At 42.1% G+C, this 25698-nt stretch overlaps 1 protein-coding gene across 10 annotated transcripts in view; it reads left to right on the plus strand.

The window, feature by feature from the left end:
- The window catches only part of PLCB4 (phospholipase C beta 4), a 190541-nt gene that overhangs the window by 145921 nt on the left and 18922 nt on the right, over positions 1 to 25698 (plus strand). For all 10 annotated transcript variants that reach the window (XM_077781972.2, XM_021540284.4, XM_077781975.2 and 7 more), the window contains 8 exons: positions 1012 to 1114; positions 2658 to 2822; positions 9769 to 9973; positions 13690 to 13778; positions 14158 to 14308; positions 17022 to 17071; positions 17194 to 17259; positions 22116 to 22231. In XM_077781972.2, the coding sequence (XP_077638098.1) occupies positions 1012 to 1114; positions 2658 to 2822; positions 9769 to 9973; positions 13690 to 13778; positions 14158 to 14308; positions 17022 to 17071; positions 17194 to 17259; positions 22116 to 22231 (945 nt within the window). The remainder of the gene's footprint in view (positions 1 to 1011; positions 1115 to 2657; positions 2823 to 9768; positions 9974 to 13689; positions 13779 to 14157; positions 14309 to 17021; positions 17072 to 17193; positions 17260 to 22115; positions 22232 to 25698) is intronic.

Here is a 25698-nt window from a genome sequence, read left to right on the forward strand (position 1 = left end):
TTTTCTAATGGAAGAAAAACATTTTCAATGGAAGAAAAATTAGTAATATTACTTCCAAACAGAAACAATTTTATTTAAAAATGGGTGAAAACATTGACATTCTTTCCACTAAAATTTTTCTAGTATTTTTTAACCTTTGAATTCTGTCTAGGCCTTTATCATATTGTATATCAGTGACTGACTAGAGAAGCTAAGGGTGGATAAAAATTCATTTTCTAACAGCTTTGTCTGTCAGGGTTGCAGAATTAGCAAGATTTTTCTAGTTCCACATTTTCTTCTATCAGTGGAAGAGAATGTCTGTAATGTGCAGCCTTTCTGCAGTGATCAACTGCTGTTTCATTTTGATGGCAGAATCCTTGGGTTTTGGTGCACCAGAGCACAAATTGGCTTCATTGATATGTTGATGCAGGGTGAGGTCCTCAGGGAGGCATTGTGAGTGTTATTGTGGTGGTACCTTTCATGCTGCTATAATTAACAATCTGTCAGCACTGACATTATCAGTTGTTTCCCCCAAGGTTTCATAACCACAATGAAAAAATCATCTTCAAGCTGAAATTTAGTGTATAAGTCTTGAACAGTAAGGAACTGTTTCATCTGGAAAAATAAAATTGAAAAATCCCTCTGTGCTTTTCCAGAGTGTTAAAGTATTAAAACAAATGAGAGCATCTGTGTTTTATTACATGGTAACTCCCTGTATTTTTAAACTATATTATTCAGTTGTTTTGAAATGTCCTTGATTATATTACATTTATTTTTATCTCAAAATCCCAGATTGATTTCATCTCTCAGAAGCTGGCAATTCAAAATTAAAATTAGTGTTTATCTCTGTTCCAGACAACTGTAATACTTTCTTTTACTGCCTCACACTTGCAGCTGGAATGAGTCTGTATTTTACATTGCTGTAGGAGAGCTCATTGTTTAAAGGCAGAACATCCATTTCATATGTATTTAATACAATTTTAATTTCCAATCAAGAATAATTTTCTCTTTTTTTTTTTCCCTTGCAATAAGGTATCTACTAAAGCCAGATTTCATGCGACGACCAGACAGGACGTTTGACCCGTTCTCTGAAACTCCTGTAGATGGTGTTATTGCTGCAACGTGTTCTGTACAGGTAAAACAGCAACAGACAGCTGGCATCACATCCAAAAGCACATTTAAAATCGCCAGAAAATTTGATATATGCACTAAATGTGCTTGGACTGGGTAGACTTCAGCAAATTATTTCCTTCTTTTTCCTTTTTTAATATTGGTGGCTAAGATGCCTTTGTTTCCTTGATCTGAGTGGGATATGATAGAATTGGAAATTATGTGTTATTGCACACGGTGTTGTTCTGACAACCTTGGTGGTCTTTTTGAAATACACAAGCCCACACAAATTGATAAAGGAGGGAACTTCCTTCCCATGCACAGTATGAAATTGGACAGCATCACATGGAGCAGGGAGGAGTCTGGGACAGGATATTTTCAAAATGAATGGAGAAAAATGGTTGGTGTGAGGCATGCCCTTACTTTGGAGTTATCCATGAGTAACAAAGTCCATAAAACTCCTGTTGTAACAACATAGTTGGGTACCAAGTTCTGGGAGAGCCTGATGATTGTAAAACCTGTTTGGTGACCAAAAGGCTTCAGCTTTAATATAGCATTTTCCATGGGCTGAATTTAAATTTCACGCCCCTGCTGCCCAAGCATTCCTCATGCATTTTAGATGTTGAACAAGTTCCATTTGCATGTCTAAGTAGAATAAGTATGTTTTATTTAAGTTGTTTTTCTTAAATGGTAATCAAAGTACAGTTCGTCCAAGAAGGAGGTTGCTAAGTCATGTATTTTGACAGTTAATTTCTTTTGTGACTAAAACTAGTAGAAAATTACATACAGATTTTGTAATTAAGGAGTTGAGTGGAGCAAAATCCAGCAATGATACCCCTCAGCCACATAACTTTTTAGATCTGTTAGCCAGAGTGTTCCCCAGAAGGATGTTAGGTCATGGATTTAGAATGAGCTTGGGTCTGTGAAATGTTTCAGGTTTTTTTTTCCCTCCTTGATTGTAGTAATGAAAACATTAGCTGTATTGTTAAGTAATAGATCATCTTGTTGAAATAAAAATTTTCCCTGGAGTTATCACCTGCTGTGGCTAGATTCACCTTGACTTGGAGTGAAATGGCAACAAATCTTCATATCTCTAACGATACTGAGGAATCATGTGGGATTTTGGTTTTTTCACTTTTTAAGCATCCTGCACTTTCCAGACATGTAATACAGAGTCAGACCGGCACATGATTAGTTTCAGTCCTTCACCTAAGTGAAAGCAGAGCAGTAGTTTCCTTTACTTTGTGTGGTCATGTGTATCATAGAAAAAAGTGCCTTTGAGAAGAGAGTGTGGAATAGCAGTGCCAGCTCTGGTCATTCCGTTCAGTATTTTTGTACAGTGAATGCATCCGTGAGACACTGGCCGGTAATACCACTTTAGATGAAGGTTGTATTTCTATATCTGATCACAGAAGCTTTTCCAAAGAGGTGAAGTTTGAAATGCACCGTTTGCACATGAGGAGCTAAGCACATCTGTTGGCTATAAACCATTTCTCAGTAAGAAATGACCACCGTTTCCAATATCCTTCCTCTGCACTGCTTTTGCTTGCTCTGTTGTTGTGTTGCAGGTGATATCTGGACAGTTCTTGTCAGACAAGAAGATTGGGACCTACGTGGAGGTGGACATGTACGGGCTGCCCACAGACACAATTCGCAAGGAGTTCCGCACGCGCATGGTGATGAACAATGGCCTGAACCCTGTTTACAACGAGGAGTCCTTTGTTTTCAGGAAGGTAGGATTTGGCATCTCTGCAGAGCACAGCCTGTGCTTTGCTTGTGCCCGTGAGCTGCCCTGCCCTCCTGAGCCAGCCCTCCCTGCTTCAGCCTGCCTGCTCACATGGATGAGTGCTGCTCCATGGAAAAGGGTTTGTAGGGCCCCTGTTTACTGCCGTAAACAATGGAAAGCTGAAATCAGCTTTCAAGAGGCTGCTTGGTTTTGGTTTGTTTTGGTTCTGTTTTTTCTTAATTTTGCTTTGGTTTTGTTTTTTTAACAGATAACCTCTGTAGCTATCACATTATTTTTTTTGTTGTTGTTGTTTTTGTTTCCATTTGGCTTTTTCCTCCCTTTTGCTTCCTCCTCCCACTTGGAGGTAGCCACCTCCTCTGTGACCATGCCTGTGTTCAAGGTATGCAGTCTGCTCAGAATGAGCCTCGCTGGTGGACACCATCATTCCCTGGAGAATTTCTTCTTCCCTGCCCTGGCAGTGGCTGCTATCTTGCACTGTTCCTTCAGCCCAGAGGGCAGGTGAGATGCTGCATCCAAAGCTAAGGTCAATGTCATTACATGGAAAAGTTGGAAGGGTGCTGTGTTCCTCAGACGTGTTGCCAGCTCCCTCCTTCAGTAGTCCATGTGCATCATGTATCTTCTTCTTTATTTTTTTTTTTCCCAGTACTGAAAGAAAAAACAACCCTTTTTTTCTTGGCATGGGGGATTTAAAGAGAGAGACCATTTGTCCATGTTCAGTTTTTATCTCTCAGTCTTTATATATATATGATACACACACATATATATATATATTTATTTTATTTTTTTTCTGTTCCCTGGAGTTTCATCCAGACTACATGTGTTACAGTGCTGTCTTGGGTAACATCTGTTTTGCTTATACCTGTTTTGTTGTCATGCAGAATTGTTGCTCTTTTGTTCCAAAGTTCAGACTTCTAGTCCAAATTTCAGACTTTTTGCCAAGTGGTGGTAACTCTTCACACTTGGGTATATTACATAGTTACTCTGCTTTCCTAACAGCATAGCCAGTTTTTAAGAGAAATTTAGCTGATGCAAGAGTTTTTTCTGAACTCACATTCTAGAATGAATGCGACTTCAGGTGCCGTTCTCTGTGTGTGAGAAGGCACAGGGAAGATGCTTATGTACAAGCAATTTGACTGCCCATGGCTTGCTGGCAATATGAACAGCATCTGCTGCTGTCTGATTTCTTACATCAAAAGGGCCATAAATTCCAGGGTGCACCCCTGTGCAGCCTGTGTGTTGGGACATGGGTACAGAGGCTGAGACCAATATTTCTCATTACTACGCTCCAGTGAGCAATCCCATGGTCACACGCTCTCTTGAGCTCATAGGTCAGCCAAGAGATGTTTTTCTTCATCTCAGGCCCTTATCATAGCTTAGCAATGTAATCAGCATACCCTGCAGATCAAGCAGGTAGGTGGCAGGAACACAGCAGGAAGGATTTCTCCAGCTGGAGATACTGAAGGCACAGGGTGCACAGTGCTAAAACCTTATGTGAGGGTGGAAGTGCCTAGCAGGGTACCACAGAACTAATTAATGCAGAGGGAACAATAAACTCAGTCCCCACTTCTGGTCCCCAGCAAATCTGTGTCAAAGACTGTAGAAAATAGCAGGCTCCAGCACAGTGTAGATGAATGGAGGCAAGAGATCTCTGAAGTTTGCTCTTGGGGGATCAGGTTTATTAGGGATGCAGAAGGGTCCTGCCTTGTGCTCCCAGACGCAGCATGTGGCGAGACTTGAGAAGGTGGGGGAGGGGAGAGACAAAAGGATGCTCTAGGAGAGGGGAAGCTCCAAGAGAGAGGAGGAAGTTCCAAGAGAGAGGAGGAAGTTCCAAGAGCGTGTCTGGCCCCTCAGAGACCCCTTTTCAGGGAGCTTCAAGGTGGGCTGGAACAAGGCTCAAGCCAATGGGGTTACAGGCACTTGATGTCTTAGGGGAGGGATAGAGGTGCGGGATGAACCATACATCATTTGGGGGCTGAGATGGAACAGTCCACTTGACCCCAGGACCCATCCGTAGGCAGGGGCATTGTCCAGCTAGATGGGAGAACTGTTCTCATCCTGGCTGTATTATTTATGGATAATCATATTTATCTATCTTCTGCAACAATTCCCCCATTTCATTAAACCATTTGAAAGCTAAACACTGACTTAATTACTATTTTTTGCACACTCTGAGGTATACAGGATATTGCTACTGAAACTACACTTATTACTTTTAAAACAATCAAGCTTACTTTACAGAGTTCCTTCAGCCAAGGTGCAAAGCTCAAACCATCAGATAAACTGTTTAGCTAGATTACTGATTATAGTAGAGGTGGCATTTATTTCTTTACTGATCCAGCATTTTAACTTGTTTGCTTTAGTGTAATGGAAGAATTTAACTGAGGTAGCATTATCAAGACCTTCCGGGGAAGGTTCTCTAATTGAACAGGTTGAAAAAGGTATATGTCACCTAAAGAGATGGTACCAGAGCCTGCAGACTTGGCTACAGCAACCCAGGCATTTGTCTTTGGTTGGCTTGCAGGTGAAACTTCAATATGAAAACTTAAACAAAAGAACAAAAGCAACAACAAGGGAACAAAAGCAACATGCACGCGCAAACAATAAATCTCAATTCTTTTCTCAGGCTGCTTTTGGCAGGACATTTCTTCTTGTCTCTGCACAGTTCAGGTCTGAGCTTTTGCCTCTTGGCTTAGACTTGCAGAAACACTGCCTGGTATGGGGGTGCCAGCAGGCTTCGGTGCATGGTAGGGTTTCACATTCTTCACTGGGACTCATTTGAATCTTTCACCAGTGAAAACACAAGCAAACCCTCTCCCCCATGTTACAAATTTGCATGGACCTTCTATTTGTCCTGTGTCTAAGGTTTTGATTAAGACTGAGGGGTGCCCTTTTATTTTTGCTTTTTTGTTGTTCAGCAAATATCTATAAATCAGGGGGTGAGGCTCTCCTTTAGAGCTGTTTAGAAAATTGTGAGCATACAGAGCCTTACTCAACCTCTTTTGAGTTGTGGCTTGATAAACTCCCCTTTTCTGTTTTAATAAGCTGCATTTTAGGGTTTCATATGATTTTTTCTATGGTACTTTTCAACAGTTGTTTACCACAGGAAAAGGGGATACCACCATCATTTGCTGCTTTTAGGAATTTTCTCTCATCCTGAGATGGGACAGCTGTGCATTCTCTGGGACCACCAGCTTTCTGGGTCAATGCCACAGGCATGGACTGGGGATTCAGACTGTCCTCTCTGTGAATATCACGTCTGAATCCATGCCAGTCTAACAGTTGGAGGTTATCAACACCTTTTTGGGAATTCTGTGAAACTGAGGCAGTGGGGGTAGTATTGGCAGGGGTACCACAGAGTTCTGTGTGTCCTGTATTTGTCAAAGCAGCTGCTAGGGTCCATTCTTCTCTCTCTCGCTGCATGCCAAGCTGTGGTGGATTACTGTGTGAATCGGATGCAGGAGCTGCTGGTAGCAGAGAAGCTGCTGGTGAATGTAAGGGTGGGATTTCCAGAGGCTGCGAGGGCGGCGGTGTGGGAGGAACTATTTGTGACATGGCTGCAAGAAGATCCAGGCGGGTCTGTGCAGAGGGACCCGGCGGCGAACTCGGAAGTGGTACTGGCCCCGGCAGTGGCGGCAGGGCCCCCCCGGCCAGCTCTGGGGGCCCTGGCGTCGCCGCCGGAGGGCACCGGGATGTCGGCTGGGTGTAGACCGCGGCATGGGGCACGTGGGAAGGGGGGGCTGCATCAGAGGCGCTGCGGAGGCGGCGGGGGGTGGTCGGACCGGGGGGGTAGCACGAACCGCGCACGCGCAGGGCGCGTCACTGAGTCCGCGCAGCGAGGCATCATGGTGGCCGCATCTACCTCGTGGCTAGAGGGGTCGGGGGTTGGGGCCACGCCGCCGGGGGGCTGTCGCATGTTCACGGGTGCGGGAGGTGGCGAGTTCGCGGTACAGGGCCCCAGGGTGTCCCCCCGCAGCCGGGGGGGTTCGGGCTGGGGGGGGCAGCGTGGGGCTTCCCACTGATCGCCGCCGTGACTGGGGGCATGGTCAGGTGTTGGCGCGGCGCGGGTGGCATCTCTTCCCCGAGCTCGGGGATTCCCACAGGAGGCGGCGGCAAGCCAGCTGCTAGTGCCAGTTCAATTGTTTGTAAAAACGTGGCCACGTTGTTTTGTAATAGGCCAGTGAAAGTAGCGACGGCTGCGGCCAGAGACGCCGCTGAGGGCGCAGGCGGGGGGTTGGGGCGGCTGTGCCGGCCAAAGGCTCTAGAGTCGACACCGAGCGGTGCGGGGCAGGGGATGGGGGCGCGGCAGGGAAAGCGGTGTGGGGGGTCAGGAGGACTGTGGGGGCCGCAAGGGCGGGGGGGGCCTTGTGGAGGGGACCCGCGGCAGGGGCGGGGTTGTCAGAAACCGCGCGGGCCAGCCACGTGGCTGGGACCGGCTTCTGCGGGGCAAACAAGTCGGCCACTGCTCTAAAAGCTGGGAGCAAATCGCAAGCGTTAGGATCCCGTCGTGAAATATCAATAAAGAGTCTATTTCCAACTGAGTCTCAAAATTCTCTGGTAAAGGCAGCTGATCTCTCAGCATGAGGAAAGTTAAGCAGGGTCCACTCCAGGAGGTTTTTTAACTCTTTCTTTGACAAAGTACTGTTATAGCTACGTAAGAGATGGTTAAGTTGCTTATAGAGATCTCTATAAAGGGCAGAGTGGGATTGTCCCATTTTTAGACCTGTGTAGCTCACCTCGATGTCGCAAAAGCAGGGTCCTCTGTCGAGTTCCGACATACCTCCTGTCGGTGCTCAGGACTCCGCATGGGTCCCCTCAAAGCTCCGGATTCAGACGTCTCTCCGGGATGGGTTTTCCGTGCTCGGGACCTCCAGACTTCCCCTCAGGGCTTCCAGTGCAGGCAGTGCTAAGCAGTGCTCTCTGCGCTCTCTGCATGTGGCAGTGTGCCACAAGGCTCCTCACAGAGCTCCGGGTCGCTGCAGCTCCGCAGCGTTTCCTGTGCTCGAGGCAGTTCCAAGAGCTCCGAAAGCTCGCTAGTCACGAGCTGCAGTGCTCGAGGGTAGATTGCCTCGGCAAATCTTTAAAGAGCTCCGGCTTCTACGTTGCCTAGTAAAGAACGAACTGCCGTGCTCACGACAATGATGAGGAGGCTACCACAGGTAATTTAGTTGCCGTGCATGGAGAGGTGTCCCACAGGTAGAAAGGCTGGAGACATGTTCACAGATGTGTGGATTCCCTTTCCTCGTTGGGCGCCAGTTTGTAGAAAATAGCAGGCTCCTGCCCGGTGTAGATGAATGGAGGCAAGAGATCTCTGAAGTTTGCTGTTGGGGGATCAGGTTTATTAGGGATGCAGAAGGGTCCTGCCTCATGCTGCCAGACGCGGCACATGGCAGGGCTTGAGAGGTGAGGGAGGGGAGAGACAAAAGGATGCTCTAGGAGAGGGGCAGCTCCAAGAGAGAGGAGGAAGTTCCAAGAGGAGGGAGGAGGTTCCAAGGGAGCGTGTGGCCCCTCAAAGCCCCCTTTTCAAGGAGCTTCAAGGTGGGTTGGAACAAGGCTCGGGCCAATGGGGTTACAGGTACTTGATGTTTTAGGGGAGGGATAGAGGTGCGGGGTGAACCATACATCATTTGGGGGGTGAGATGGAACAGTCCACTTGACCCCAGGACCCATCTGTAGGCAGGGGCATTGTCCGGCTAGATGGGAGAACTGTTCTCATCCTGGCTGTATTATTTATGGATAATTATATTTATCTATCTTCCGCGACAAAAGACCATCATGTAATGAAAGATGTGCTGAGCTGTAGGGGAGAGATCTTACCTGCCCTGCTTCGGTTGCAGTGTTCTTCTCAGGCTGATCCTTAACCGTACATAGTTGTTCTCAGGTACTGTGTTTGATTGTTCTTCTGTCACGTTTTCTCATATTTATTTTAATTAAAATAAAGTTTCAGTCGCTCTGACCTGGGTTCTGTGTTGTCCCTCTGTTGTGTAAGGGGAGGAGGGAGTAGGTGCTGGTGGTGACCCGTGGTGGGAGTGCTAAGCTGTAGTTGAGTAGAGCAGGATATCCATTAACTGCTCACAGGGGTTCAGAGACCAAAAACAGCCTTTACTTTGTGCTCCCCAAGACTGAGAATGGAAGTGGCAGAGGGAAGGTCTAAGGGAGAAGGCAGACACAATTTATTGAGGTCTTCCCTTTTGTCCCACAGGAGATGGTGAGTAGCACCAGTTAGGGAAGGAGTGGGAAGTCTTTCCCAGTGTGTGGTGGGAATGGGCTGGCAGAGGAGCTACACCTCTATTTGTCTGCTTCCTCCTCACTGCTGCAGGCACAGAGGCAGCACCTCTGCTGTAGGGAGGGCAGGGGATCGCTTTGTTCCTGTCCTGGTCAGCCCAGCTGGGGACTGACAGGTGCAGGAGGCTGCAGCACCCCTGTTCCCATGCATGCATTGAACCCTTACATCCTGAGTGCAGCACACCCACCTCTGCTGGCAGCACAGCATTTCAGCAGCTCAGACATCCCCAGCAGCCTGTGCTTGCACTCTCCTGGCCCTTTTGGATGCATCCCAAATCCCATCTTTCTGTCATAATTCCTCCTGATCCACCCCTACCTGCCCTTTGATTGCTGCTGTATCTGTCATTTCCCATGCAGTATTTACCTGCCTTCTTATCACTGCCACCAGTCTTCAGTAATGAAAAATAAACACACAAAATATTTAGCCAGTGTAACTGTGAGCTCAGGATTTACATAACCTGAAATCTACCCATTATTTAGGGTGAAAAAAGCTTTTCTAGGAAAGATTTAATTTTGAAAACTGGGAATTGCAGGGAATGACCTGATCTTACAGTGCTGATAGTTTCTGGTATCCAGAGTTCACACGTGGGAGGTGGGGAGGAAGCTGCTGTGTCAATGCCATTAAATGTCTCTGTTTTGTGGCTTTTCAGGTTATCCTCCCTGACCTTGCTGTCCTGAGAATAGCAGTGTATGATGACAATAATAAGCTGATTGGTCAGAGGATCCTGCCTCTGGATGGGCTGCAAGCAGGTTACAGACACATTTCCCTCCGGAACGAGGGCAACAAACCCCTTTCTCTTCCAACGGTTTTCTGCAACATTGTGCTTAAAACTTATGTGCCTGATGGGTTTGGAGGTGAGATCAGTTTTTGTCTCGGTGTGCTGTGGCTCTTGAATGTTGGTGTGCAAGTCCTGAATGCTCCAGGGTCACTGTGCCAGCCAGAAGCACACGTGCAGTGCTGGACGATGGAAAGATCCAGTATTTCTAGCTTTCTGTATCTCCTTGGAATCTCTGGATATTGAGAGAAGGAATCTGCTTTTTTACTAAGGACCTGCCTCAGTGTTGATGATAAATGCATTAATGTACTAAAATGAGAAAATAATGTGGAAAATAATCTACTACTTCTTAGCTCAATTTGATTTTCTCTGTTGACAATTTAAAGTATTTTCTTTTTATTACATATTGTGTGGCATAAATATCTGTAAGGTTTGGATGTACTTTATCTATATTGATTGGATTATAAGTATAAAAAATACATGCAGAAATATAGGTTATTTTCAAACAAAACCAATTCTATATTCTTGGGAATATTGGCGTATTTTTGGAAATGGCCACTGAAATAATTCAACATCCAGTGCATCTCTGCATTTTCCTCTCCCAATTTTACATGTTTTTAGTGTGGTTTAATTGGTTTTGGGTTCTCGGGAAAGTTAATGTTATGTGAGCCATATCCATGATCAGATTGGCAAAGCTGTGGTCATTTATACTGAGCAGTAGCAAATTGCCACATATGTGTGGGAGCAAAGAGCTGAGAATAATCATTACACCACTAAAATCTGTGTAATGCTTGAGTTCCCCCTGACAGAAAGGGCTTCTTCACCCCAGAAGATGAAATTTACTTGTGCATTGGACAATACATAAACCATTTAAAACTGTAAAGTAGGAATTGCACAAAATTCTGGTGCTCTTACTCTGCAGCGATTACCTCAGGGGTTACTGATGAAAGATATTGATTAAACCAATGTTTTTCTCTTCACAAAACCGATTTCAAACCTGCTGCCATGCAAAGAATGGCTGCACTTCTCTGAGTGTGATTTCCACAGTAGAAACTGAAGAAGGGAAGGTTGACCTAACCGATCTTCAAGTCTGTGTTTGCTGGTGCTTATCCAGGCTTTAAAAAATAACAGGCTGAAACTTCAGTAACAACATTTCATGGAAGAAAGGTGTTACAGGAGCATTTGTGTTGTTCACATGTGAAATCCTGGTTTCTGGCAAGTCAGCTGCAGTTTTGCCATGGGCCTTGGTGCACCACCAGGCCATTATGCAGCACATTTCATCCACACTATTTAACTGCAGGGACTTTGTCTCAAGAGAAATGTAAGCTTCTGCCTAAACTTGAGATTCTCAAGGGTAATTGAACCATCAGCCTAAGAGACATGTTTAAGCATGCCCTTTATTTCTTACCTGAACTGACGCTTTTGGCAGCAAATGACTCAGTTAAAATATTTTCTTGAGTAAGAACATGCTTCTGATTTGGGATTGATGTTCTATGATGCCAGACTTTTTCTAATAATAGAATTTACACTTAGCACTGAGTTTGATGTGGCTTGAGCTGCTGAGTGTGCTGGACCCACAAGGAGAAAATATTTGGTTAATTTATTTTTTAAACTGCATTCTGCACGTGCAGAAGTGAAAGGCTGGTTTTCCAGAGTATTTCAACACCAGTTTAGAATTTGAAAATTGTGTGCTACAGTGTCAGCAGTGCAGTAGGTGGTTTGTTTGATAGAAAACATTGCTACCCCTAAGTAACAGTGTTGTTACAGTAAAATGGGGAGGGAGGGCTGGTGGTTGTAGTTTACTGTCAGCTATGGCAAAAGCAGCCTCCATATGAACAGGATTTAAATGAGCTCAATTCTAGTTCTCCTCTCCCTTCCCACATAGGGTGGATGTGCCTCATGCATTTTCCTCCTTGGTACAGAACAGCAGCATGGTGAACACCTGGGAGATAACTTCTGACACTCAGGTGGAATCATTAGTATTCTGCTGGCATGTGGTTTTCAATTACTTATCATCTGCAGTGAACTTCTCATTGTTTTATGAGCTATCATTAGGATCTCCATGGTTGTTCTAGCAAACCTGTAGGAAGGTTGAGCTCAAGTCAGTAGCTGCCTACTTTCATTTTTCTTTCCTTTTTGTTTCTTTAACCTGTAGGAGTAAGATTTTAAAATGTTCCCCGAATAATAACTAGAATGGGTGATGCATTGTAGGCTTTAAAAGATGTGTTTTTCTATTTTTATTTTATAACTTTGTAATTTCTTGTGGTTTATTTGCATCAGCCCCTCTGTTCCAAATAAAAGCACAATAATGGCACAAATTGATGCAAATGAAGCAGCATTCTCAAAAGAGAAGCTTCTATTCTAGAAACCTGTAGTGAGTAAGCCTGGCTGTCAGGTTAGTGGTTGGTGCCCTCTGTAATGCACTCTTCCAGTGATTCTCAGAGTTTTGTATTTAACTGCAGTTCTCCAATAGAATGCTCCTCCCCACCCCCATCTCACCTACCTGGGGAGAAAGGGGAGCATAAGCAGAGGACAGGGACGATTCACCTCCCCTCAGAAGTGCTGAGCCTTTGGGGATGTACTGGTGTGGTTCCTTGCAGAGCCCACAAACACGTTAGGCATTTCTACCTAGCAGCTCCTGATAATCAGCTTCTGTTTCCAAGTGATGCACGGTGCTGGCAGGGTTTTCAGTGAAAAGTGTATGCCAAGGACAAAGGGACATCCTTAATGAGTTAGGGAGAAGAGAAACAGTCTGTGCTCAGCCACAAGCCATTGCCATGGCTAAAAATAAACCCTACATGGCTTTTGTCTGTGTGAAATAAGTTTCACGAGATGTCAGTGGGTCACAGCAGTTACTGGAGATGACCTATTCATGTAGGTAAACAGATCTCAAGGGTAATTCTGAATACAACTTCCATGGGAATGGGAGGCCTGTCTGAGCTGTGACTTCAGAGGAACATTCCACAGAGCAACTCAGGTTGGGAGGCAGGTGATACAGCCCAGCCCCTACTTTGAATAAGAAGTTTCTTGAAGTTTCTTGCCAAACCTCTTGATGGGTTGGATATTTTCTTTTTTTTTTTTTTTTTTTTTTTTTTTTTTTTTTTGACCGTTGGAGTTAAGCACAGGAAGAGATTATTTGATATGCAGGTTAAAATCTCCTGTGACTTTGTCATGCTGTGAACCTGTGCTTGCACATTTATCTCTGCACTGGAAAACAGATTCAGTAATCTGTCTGGTACCCAGGACTGTGGTACCACTGGTGGTACTGTGTCATGTGCAAGATTCTGATGCTGGTCATGCCTAGAAAAGCCATCTCACAGCCTGTCATGTCCCAGACATGGAATATCACAAAGGCTACTGAGAATAGTTCTACCTGAGAATAGATTGCTTTAATTCACCTGAAACTGCTCTTTAGCTAGGAAATATAACAGCATTTTCTGCAATTCCCTGCAGTCCCGAGTCAGTCAGCAACCCTCAACCAAGGGACAAAGTTAGTGCTTTGTGGCTCAGGAGGTCCCATCCTGGTCTCAAATTCTACAGTCAGTGACTGGGAGGAAGTTAGAGCAGTCTGACAAAGTCCTAAACAAGGTACCTAGATTACCAAGGTGCATTATGAACTGTTCCATGTTCCAGGTGCTGTGGAAATAAGCACTTCCAGTCCTGCCAAATTCACTATAGAAAGCTGGAATCCTCTGGCAAGCTATGTCTCATAACAGGGATAGAGTAAAGCTTTTGTAAAATACTGATTTCCAGGTGCCTCCAAAGCTCACAAAAAGTTGATTTTTTTTCTTACAGATATTGTGGATGCTTTATCAGATCCAAAGAAATTTTTATCTATCACAGAAAAAAGAGCAGACCAAATGAGAGCTATGGGTATTGAAACTGTAAGTAGAATCAATGACAAGCACAACCCACTTCTGTCCATATCGTGTTCTTTATTTAAAGTGAACTGGTCCTTCTCCAATCAATGCACCTTATCTCTTCTCATTTTCAAATATAAGCTTCTTTGTCTGGCTTATGTCATTTACTGAAATACTGATTGGCTTTTCATGGATCACATTAATCCATCCTTTAGGAGGAGAGATTTTAATAAATGGGGACCAAGTTGTATTTTAGTAAATAGCTATTTGAAATACTTTACTATAGCATTGTTTGAAAATATGTCACAATTTCATTATGTTTAAAGTAAGTCCTTCAGAATTTTCCCCAGCTTTTTATGCTACAGGTGAGAGAACAATCAATTTATTATGATGTTTCTTTCAGAGTGATATAGCTGATGTACCAAATGACGCTTCAAAGAATGACAAGAAAGGAAAAGCCAATAATTCCAAAGCCAATGTAACACCTCAGAGCAGCTCTGAGCTTCGACCCAGCACCACTGCAGGCTTTGGCTCTGGCACTGATGCTAAGAAAGGTACCCAAAAATCCCTCCCTCTGCTCTGAAGTGCTTCACAAAGCCGCACAGGAACACTGATCATTCAGATTTAATTCTGGAGTTATAGTAATTCTTATAATTTTGCCATTGGGAGTTGTCTTTGGCTAATTGCAAAAGAATTTAGTGTATTGCTCAAATGACTGTATAAAGGTAATGGAGCTTTATTTCACAAAGTGACCTATTCGTGTAGCTGTATACCTGTAGTATGCAGCTATATTTTTTTATTTTATGTTTATATTATACACATAAACTGCATGTCTCTGGGAATAATTTACTGCTAAAGATTCCTAGAGTGTCAATAGGAGTGACTATTATCTGGCATAGTCCACAGAAACTTTTCTGCTTTTTTTCTCCCCTCAAAAATCCCTTGGCAGGGTTGCAGGTTTAAGTAATTAAAGGTATTTAAAATTCACTGGATTCTGTAGAGATTTCCCAACAATTAGAAATGTTTTCACAGTGTGGTTTTACTCTGAATGGTGATTATGGAAATCACATGTTTATTGTAAAAAAAAATTTAGATATGCTCATTTATAAGTGAATAAGTATTTTTTTCTAACTGTTCACCATTCTCTCTACAAAGGCATTTTATACATTCATATGGGATTATTTGTTTCTCCCATATCATCACAGGTAATGAAGATTAAGTGAGAAAGAAAATTTGTAGAACTGAAGGAAAGACAATAAATATTTCTGTTAGTGGGCCACAAGAACTAGGATGTGGTTCTCTTACTCATCCAGCTTGGCCCAAAGCTATTGCCAGGAGAGAAAAGGAGTGTGCAGGGCTCTTGTTCTCAAATTTAAGCACTCATGGCTGAGTACACTCTTGGGAAGTGCTCTCTTGAAAGCCCAAGTGCCATTTATCTGGAGTCACTTTTGGCAATGAATCAAAGCCTCAGGTTTTCTCTGGCACCAGAACTCTTTCAAAAGTTCTTCCCTGGGGTGAACCCTGGGTCACTTCATGCAGAGAGGTGTTTTCACATTTCATATATCATGACCATGATGCACAAGTGTTAGCTTTAGTGTGGATTAATCAAGCATAACTTTGGTGAGGTTGACAAGAGATTCCTGCTGGCCATGGAGCCAGACCTGGACAGCTAAGGAAATGTTCTACGTAGTGATTCTATGCAGTAAATGTTTTAAAATAAAATCCTGAGGAGGTCTGTTTAGAAACCCAGCAGCCTGATGAAGGCCTGAGGTTTCAGTACTTAACACTTTCCTGACTGCAATTTTCATCTGTATTCTTGCATGTTAAAATAGAGCTGCTCATTTCTATATCCCATGTCATGATCCTTATTTTGTGTTTCTTATCTCTGTGATTTACTAAGATCTGAATAATTCTACCACTGTTAAAATACGCAACTCATCTTGCTGTTAGAAATTACTTGTGCAGCAAAATGGGGAAGGCTTTGAAATGCACAAGAATGTGGGTTTTTTTTTTGTCTCAGATTTTCAGTATGAGTCAAATCACTTGTGTTTTTGAGAACTTCAGCCTCTATCTGTGCCTACATCTGCTCCTGTCTCATTTACTAGACTAATGTTGATACCATATACTTGAGCAGAGTCTTATGCTTCTAAGAAAAGAAAATATTCATATTCCTTAAAGAGATTGCCTGCCTCTCTTTTCCCCCTCTCTTTTGTTTTTTCCTTTTACAGTGTCTGAGGATTTTCCAGTTAAATTCACCTTAAAAGCCAGAAAGTCCTTTTCAAGGCAATCTTATAGTCCATAAACATCATTAAGAGCAGTTAACTAAATATGTTTGCAGTGTATTTTTACACAGGCCAACATTTCTGTGTGAAACCTCAGGAAAACCTAAAAATTACAACTCTCATGATATTGTATTGACATTTTTATTAACACTTACATGTAGGATGTGCTTAGTAGTTTTTAAAAAGCCCTTAATATGTCACAAAGCATTTATTGAAGCATAAACATTAAATGATGTCAGGTTTTGTTTGCATTGCAGTTAAAGTGACCAAAACATTTTCATTAATTTAATTTTCATTCTACATAGTACTGTTAGTCTTGTGTGATTGAAATTTAATTAAAATTTTCACTTCTTTTGGTTTCTGTTTCTCCTTCATTTTTTAACTTTCCTTTAGTCTTGGAGCAAATTTCTACTCATTTTCCCATAGCCTGGTATTAAGAAAAATGCAAATTTAATTTTTGTTACCACATAGGTTGCAAGTTAATTTTCCCTCCTGTATTTTAACCTGAGGAGAAGCACACCAAGCCTCAGTTTTGTAGTCATGTAGAGCCCTACCCAAGAAACCTCTCCACTGCAAGAAGTGGTGCCAGAGCAATCTCCAGCTAGGAACCAAAATTCTGAAATTGTTTTAATATTCATAAGTGGTTTGCTGTGTTTGCAAAAATGACCTTTTTTCAATTCTTAGATTTCTGTGCTTTGGCACTTCAGTCCAGAACTGTAAGAGATTAAAATACACTCATTGATTCAGTACTTTTTCCACAAGGCAATTGATTGAAGAGTGCATGGGAAAAAGAAATTACTGTATCTTAGCTGAATCTTGACGAGTAATTTTCTCATTAACCTGTAATTATTTTTTTCATGTGCTGAAAAACATCAATTAATTACTTGTTAAGTTAAATGTAGGTTGCTGTGATTAAACTCAAATTTTGAATGAGCTATACTAGTATGTATGAAGTTTTAGATAAACTATGTCAATACCTTCCCAGGTATAGATCTTATTCCTCAAGTGAAGATAGAAGATTTAAAGCAAATGAAGGTAAGCATTGACACAAGTCTTTCAGGAGGTGCTACTAATTTTTTGTTTAAGTAGCCAGGATTTTACCTGGCTAAAGTCAATATGGCCACAGAAAAATTGATCCAGGTTCTCTTTTTTTTCAGGCTTATATAAAGCATTTAAAGAAACAGCAGAAAGAGCTGAATGCCTTAAAGAAAAAACATGCCAAGGTATGATCATTAAGGGTTCTATAGCCTGATTTGAAACAGTTGCTCACTAGCACAGACAGTTTCTAATTCAATTATAGGGGAAGACTAAGGGATAGTAGCTGGATTCCCAAGAAAGACATGCGTATTTTAAATGGACTGAAATATGCTGCAGTGAAATATGCACACTTTCCCTTTGGCAGCCCTTTGTGTATCTGCCTGAGGCTGGCTGCATGTTTATTTGACCCATACAAACACTCAAGGCTCACCTTTTTCAGGTAATGATTTTGTCTTGCTCCCTCTTGCACGACTTATTGACATGGAAAAACCAGGCAGTAATGATGGGAGGGAGGTGGTGCTGCAATGAAGACAGGCACTGAAGAAACTGCAAAATCACCAGAGAGAGCTGGGATGTGTAGCTGAGAAATACAGAGGTCCTGGTCCTCATTTGTATCTGTGTTAACCACTTCATAGTCAGCTTTTTCTTGGCAGTGATACCACAATTACATATATCACTGCCACAAATACACTCCATGGTAGGAAATCACAGCCAATTTTGCCCTGCCCTTTTTCATTAGAAAACCATTACTCTTGTTACAGAAGGAGTTATAATAAGTGAAGAAAATATCTCAAGTTATGAATTTTAGCAAAGAAAATCCACAAATCCATTCTGGGCTGTTGGAGCAGTTGCTCCCTTGCTCTCTTTGCTTACCAATTCACTGCAGATCTGATGTCATGTGGTTGCCTGGGCATTTCTAAGATCAGTCTTTGTATTTATTTTCCTGACTGTTTGGGTGTGGGACGCTCTGCACAATGAAGTATGGAGTAATTACTTTCCATAATTGGCACTTTTTTGGGGTTCTCAGTATTGAAAGCCATGTGAGAAAACTAACTAGTTACATTTCAGCCTCCTTACTGATTGTGCAGAAGGGAAATTAGTGATTCCTGCATTTTTGTCTTGTGTGCAAAGCCCATGCTCAAAAAAAAAGTGTCTGTCACCAATACTTTTTGTTATCAACAGTTTCTAGACCTTCATAGGGCTGATCTTTTTGGGGGCTTCTAATTTTTAAACACTACTTTGTAATTTCATTGGCCAGCAGCCAGTAATTTGCTATAGCAGTGGCCCTGTGCTTATGGAGAAAACAGACATACTCAGGGTCTCTCTCCCTCAAACATGTAACCCACACGATATCTGAGCCAAGGCTGTGATTACTAGTATTAAAAAAAATGATCCATCTGTTCAGGCTTGCACTTTCCCAGCCATAATCTAGAAAGGTCCTGCACTCAGGAGGGATTTCAGCATTTCAAGCACAGCTCTTGCATGTCTGAGCCCTGCTGCTCCTAAGTGCAGAGAGTGAGCTCGAACCCAACAACAAAGTGCCTGCCCAGGGCATGCCTGGCTAAAGGCCACAGCCAAGGCAGCTCCTGGAATGCAGAGTCAGCAGTTGTCTCAGGGCAGTGCTGGGTGTGCTCACCACTGGTCCTGGTGCATTTGATCAGCTGGGATGGAGCACGACTCTGCAGCTGGTGACCCATTGTTGCTATTGGACACGAAATGAGTACACAGAAGCTTGGTAAGTTCAAAAGAGGAAAAGAGCAAATTTTATTTCTGACCTTGCAATATACAGAATTCCAAAAGCAACAGTGGGTTGGAGGATGAAATTGCCACCTCTTCAACCACACTGGTCAAACCAACATCCATCAATTCTCTCCTCTCACTAAGAAGAATGGAAAACAATCATTATTTACATGAACAGTGCATGAGAACTGCAGTAGAAATGTGCAAACATCAGAAGGCATAGGAAACTTTTAAAACTTTCAAAATAACTATAAAAGAAAACTTAACACTTTTAAAAATCAGGGCAACAATCCATGATCAGCTTTCAGGAAGCCTGTGTTTGAAGCATGCTGAACCTAAAAGCACCAGAAACAGGCTGGTTGTCATTTAACCACAGACACTCCAGAGATCTGCAGGAGTAAGCAGCAGAAGGGAGTTGTCCATGATGCTTAAAGAGAGAAAAGTGGAATGCTTTTCCATCTAAAACTGGCTTTGGAAAATGCATTATGGCCAACAAAAATTAAGTGGTGCCAGTCTTCCTAGCACAAGACACCCTGTTGCTGTTGTTCTTTGATGTTATCTTCCACTTACTTACCTCTGTTCAGCATTTCAGCCTTTTTGGCTCCAGCAGCTACCATAACATTCTCCAAAAATCCCTCTCTTGGGATTGCTGAAGAGCAGATGATTGCTTTTGGGAGCAAAGAACACGACCCAAACCTCAGTCCAGGAGGGAGCCATCAGCTGCTGGTGCTGTAGTATTCCTTATGTTTGACTTTTGAGAAACGGTGGCAAATTCATGTAGTTGTCACTGCTTTAAAAAAATCTCCTTGTTGGGAATAACTTCTCTTGAATCTTAGCTCTGGTAACCTGTGCTTTAGGTAGTTTAAAAAGACTATGTCCTGTCACTTCTGCATACTGTGCAAAAATGCTGCTTTTTAAACAATGCATCCATTTAAATACCTGCATTTGGCTGCTTTTGAGGTAGAGTTTTTCCTGCCTACATTCCCTGAAGTAACTTTAATCTCCCAGTATGAATTAATATCCATATCTTATACTCAGCTACAGAGCAGCTGATGTGTCTGAATGATGACCTTTAGCTTATAGCTCTTCTTTATCAAGTTATATGGTGAGTACTGTTTAGGGGAATGATCTGGGATGGCTGGGCAAAGAAAAGGACATTTCTCAGTCAGCCAACTTCATGTTTTAGCAGCCTGTTTTATGGGCCCCTACTTCATTTTAATATTTTTCAGAGCTGTCAGGTAGTTTCTGTACTCTTTGGGCTAGACATAAGTGAGGGATTACCTTGATATATTCTCTACCAGCTCAGCAGCTCAACAGAGGATTGTGGTCTGCAGTTCTAGCAGTCTCAGACACAAGAGGGATGGTCACAAGTGCCTCTTGAGGAATTTAATATGGTTCTAGACATTAACCACAATTGCATAATTGATCTAAATCCCCAAATTCATCTCCTGCACATTCATATTGACATTGAAAATATGTACTGTTTGAATTAAAGCCTGGTAAAAAAGAATATGAAAAAAATCTCCATTTCACAATGCAAAAGTAGGAATACAAAAGACAAGAGGACTGTGGACAAATAAAGTTCTGCAACATGGATTTTTAAACTGGAAATGTTAGTTCCTTCTTTTTATTTCCTCATCCTTGTATTCTGTAATGAGAATCCTCCAGACCTCAGTTTTGAGTTGTGCACACTATTTTCATTGCTTTAGGGAGATACTGGACAGGAATAACAGTTTGTATAAGGGGAATTTTTTCCCTCTTCCCTTTAATAGCCTGAACTGTGGTTTCTGAACACACACACTCACTGTTCCCAAGGGAACAGTATATGACTCTCTACTCTTTTCCCATGGATACTCTTGTTGTGATTTGTGATTTTTATACCAATTTGGTGGCATCTCAGAACATTGGCATATATATATTCATCTGAAAGGTGTGCAGGTTCAGTGGGCTTGAGGAAATCACTAGAACCTACCTGAGGAGGCTTTTACCTGCAAGCTTGTTCTGAATCAACCTAGAACATGTTAGCAACTGAAACTTTGCATTTGAAAACAAAAGATGCTACAAAAAAACACTCCCATTTCTTAAAATTTTGGCAGAAGCTTGGGCAGAAGTCTCATGCTTTGCAGAGTTTGTTCTTAGTCTTTTATGGCAAGAATTGGATAGTTGAGCTCATTCAGAGGGAAGTGGGTAGTTGCAGAGATGCTCTCAGTTACTTCACCTGTCTGGCTGATGTTGTCAAGCCTGAGCCGTTCTTTTCACTGTCCCTATTTCTCCCTGCCTGGTTAATCACTGCAAACACCCCCTGGTGAGGCTGGCATGTTTTAAAATTGACAGAATCAATGTGTTTTCCTTTAAATCCTCTGTGGAACAGCAAATCTAGTTCCCCACTCTGAATACAACACTTGGAAGCTGTATGTGCTCCCTGGGGAGGTGCTTGGCAGATGTTGGAGTGCTGGGGTACAGCCCAGTACTAGAATTTTGAAAGCATTGCAGCATTGGTATTAATGTTTTGGTAAAAGTGAGTGTAAAACTATTTAATTAGCTTTTTTAGAGGGAGAAACAGTGATAAGGCAAAGGTGTATGGAAAATAATAATAATAATAATAATAATAATAATAATAATAATAATAATAAATAAAGAGTAGTAGAATAACAAGTGTGGAAAAGGTGCAAAAATAGCTATAAAAAATAAAGTCCTGGATGAAGCTTTTTTTAATTAATGAGGTTCTTTTTGCCATGATTGGATATAATGCAGGGCAATTGGGTATTAATAAAATAACATGAATGAAAGAACCATTTTTCCTATTGCAGTGTAAATTTAATATTTATTGCTCTATGTGCTGCTAAAATTTTGCATCATTATGAGCTGCTGTTCCGATAAAGAAAAATAGAAAGTTAAGTTGTATTGCACACCATGCTGTCACTTGCTAAAGGAGATGTCTGCCACAAGGTGGAATTTCTTAATTATTGAGAGTGCTGCTATCACTGGCAATCATGGGCCAGACCTTCAGAATTGTACTAAAGTGGACATTTATTCCAACAAATTACTTTTTTCCCCATCATTGCTTTGTTTTAAAATGTACCATATTTTTAAGGTTCACTGCAGGTTTCAATTTTTCAGGCAAAGAATGAATGTTTTAGTGCTTATGGTAGAATACCTGGACTGTTTAGTACCACATGGTTAGACCAGATTAAATTCCATTGTCAAAATGGTCCATTTGTACAGTGATATTTTTTAGGCTGTAAGGAAATTGCATATCAAAAATCCAACAACCTAATGGTGAGGTCCTACTCTTTTCCAGGAGCACAGTGCCATGCAGAAGTTGCACTGCACACAGATTGACAAAATAGTGGCCCAATATGATAAAGAAAAGGTGTCATACGAGAAAATGTTGGAGAAGGCAATCAAGAAGAAGGGGTAAGATATTTTTTAAATTTTTTTTTTATTTAGACTTCAAATAGATTTGATAACTTATTCTTTTGTGGTTTGGAGTAAACTGATCAATAAAAAAGGGCATTGCAGCTTGAGCCAGCATCATACATGAGCCTGAGAATGAGCTCTAGGAATGGGCCATAAATGCTGGACTCACTATGCCTTTCTCTAGTCTTCTGCTATCAGAATTTTGGAAGTAAAAGCAAAGTATTTGCCTCTAATTTTTATTTCTGTGGTCTGGTGTGGTCTCACTGCACTCCCCAGGGAATGTCACTGTTGTGTTCAGTGAGAGCAGACTAAGGTCCTCAACAGCTCTAGTGACCAGAAAGTAGCAATTTTTTTGATTTTAGGGGAAAAGCTCCTGTTTAAATCCTGAATGTTTGAAAATAATAGACTTTTGCTGTGCTGTTGAGTTGAAGTTTCTTTTTGACAAAAAACTTGCAGATCCTCAGCTGGGATAAATGAGTCTTACTCCTTTAACTGGGGTGGAGTTGTTTTCACTTGCAGAAGCTGATGGCCTGGGATATTATCTGGGATATCTGATAATATCCCAAGCTGATGGCCTGGGATATTATTCTGTTAGTCCCAGAAAGGTTCCTGGAAGATGCTGATGTCTTTAATAGATTGTCCAATTCTAATTTGGAACTCAGTGGCAGGACCTGCTGCTACCTTGCTGCTCATCTGGCAGCAGTTTCTCCTCACCATGTCACTGGAATTTCATTGAGACAGCAGGAATTACTTTAGTTCTATACCCAGCTATGCTAACAGTTGCTCCTAATTTCATATTGTTGTCATCTGGCAACCACAGCTGGTAGCAACTCACTCACTGAATACTGAACAGAGATGCCTGTTTGGCACTGGATTCTTCCAAGAACGCTTTTTCTAGAAATTGCTTGGAATGGTTGAGGGTTTTTGAGTGCAATTCTTGTAAACTGACAAAGGAACAGAAGCAGAACTGTCAGAAGTAGACAAGGTAAGGAGAATTCTCCTCACTAAATTATTGAAAGCTCACAGTTTGTGCTGTACTTTTTTTGTTCAAGACGGGAGAACTGTAAGCACACAAATACTTATAATCTATGGAGTTTCTTCTAGAAAATTACTACTTCTCCAGGCAGAGAGGGGACAACTGCAGGATTGATTAATTTAACGTAGCTTTGATTCAATCTCATTTGATATAACACAGCAGAAGATTACTGATACAGCTGCATTTTTAGTTACAGTCAGGTTATTTCCTACAGTGGCAGAGAATTGAGCTCTGGGCATTGCACCATAATTATTGTGGGGTGGGGCAGAAAGGTTTCCCTGTGCTCTGCTGTTTAAGAGTCTCAGTGTTCCTGTTGGCCTGAGAAGGAGCCAGTACCTCTGCCTGTCCAGACAAAACAGCCAAGGAAGGTGTGCCAGGAAGTTCGAGGTGGAAATGGCTGTCTCTGTGCAATAAATATGGGGAAGTTCTGGATAAAAATGCTCTCCAGATCACCCCAAAAGGGGACAAGTATCAAAGCGGTCCATAGTTTGATTCACAGTTTGAGGTCACTTCATTGGCTACTTGCAGCATCTTTTCTTAATTTTATAATGCATGGACACCAAAGCCTTTATGCTAGTTTCACATTATGAGTTAAAAATAAAATTGGAAATGACCACTCCAGAAGCAGCTTCAATGCAAAGCCAGATACTGTTCCTTACCCAGTTCCATACTTTCCATGGACTCCAGAGCTCTCAGTCACCCGGTGGCTCTTTCAGTTGTACGAGACCAACTGCATGCATCCAATTAACAGCCAAATCAGAATCAGTATCTGACAGACTTTCTGTGAAAACACTTTTTAATGCCACAGCAAAATATTTTAAGGGCTTCCTTCTGGGTGAGTCCTGAAAGTCCATTCTGCAAGGTAGAAATTTTATTGAACTTAAATGATCTGATGAATCCAGAGTCCTGGGTTAAGTGAGTACAGGACATGCTCCATTTCCTTGGCTATCATTCTGGAGCATTTGCAAGGAATAAAAGTTGTAAAAGAACTTGTAGAACATGTTTTCAAGACATTCATATTGAAATTGTCAGATTATTTCCTGATAAAAAGGCCTTTGATAGGTGTAAATGCAGCTTTCTCTTCTGATCTTTTGTGCGAGTTTTTTTGTGGTTCATTTCTGCCACATGGTGTGACAAATGCCAACTGCATATTGTTCAGCAAAGTAGGAGTTCTTAATCACATGCTAATTCACTGACAGATGGACAGGATTTTGCTCCCTGTGCTATTTTTGTCATGCACTTTAAATGCTTACAAATCTCAGAGAGGCATATGGGAATAGGTATGGTTGTGTTCCCACTCTGAACTGGAGTCAGGGCACATAAAGATCCTCCTAATTGATTAGGACTGTCCAGAAATCCAAGTGAGCTTGGTAGGTGGTACTGGATTTGGCTGGCCCTGGCTATTTGTTCCCACCTGTGACTCCATGGCTCAGCCATGGGCTCTGCCACCACAGCTGGGGGAAGTTTCCATTTTCCATTATCCCAGGGTCCAAACTGGCTGGGAGTTGCCTTGGTACATGATAAAAGCTGTTTCCAGAGACAGGATCAGCTAGGGGCTTGGATGTCTGGGACTCTGAAGAGTCCAGTGATTGAAGTAATGAGGCTATTTTGGGATAGAGTATGTCTGATTCACACCTAAGAATCACTGTCTTTTGTACTGTTCAACAAATCAAATATTCCCATTGTAGCCACACCCTGATCACAGTGTTGTCAAAGACACTTTCCTTTCAGCTATTAGGTTTTTTCAGGCAGAGGTAGCAGTGGCCAGAACCTCTCTCTATGACTTTAGATTGCTTCCAAAGTGTCAAATCAGTGTTAGAAATATCTACAAAATTTCCCGTGCTCTGGGTAGAAAATAAATGACTTGTGGCCCTTGGGAAAATAAGACACACTATTTTCAGTAAGGACTTTCCTGGTACTGTTTGCTGATAGAATTTTATGCTAATTTCCATAAGTTTGGGTGTACTTTGATTTGAAGAAAGGATTTAAACTTGTTAAGAGTTTCATAAATCTGCTTTTCTGGAGCAAACATGGATTAATGTTACTGCAGTCAAGCAATGACCATCATAATTAGGGCCAGCTGCTGCTGATAAATGAACATGACAGACATGTCCAGACACAGAGCTGCATCCCTTTGCATCAGTGGATGATCCAACTCAGAAATATTACAGTGCTGTCCAAACAGACTTCTCTCAAGATACTGTTTTATTCCAGGCCCCTCCTTTGCATTCACTTTTTCTCACAGAGGGACACCCACACTTTCTGTAGGTGTCCAAATTTAGTACACCCACATTACCCTGGGAGGTAATTATTCTAATTGAATAGTTTTCTCTGCCTCAATTTAAATGTAAGTAACCAAATTACTTTTAAAACAGAATCAAAAATCATGGCAAGGATAGGCCTGTAAGTTTTCAGGCAGAAACACTTG

This window comes from Lonchura striata, chromosome 3 (genome assembly GCF_050655825.1).
Source record: "Lonchura striata isolate lonStrDom1 chromosome 3, ASM5065582v1, whole genome shotgun sequence".
Lineage (NCBI taxonomy): Eukaryota > Metazoa > Chordata > Aves > Passeriformes > Estrildidae > Lonchura > Lonchura striata.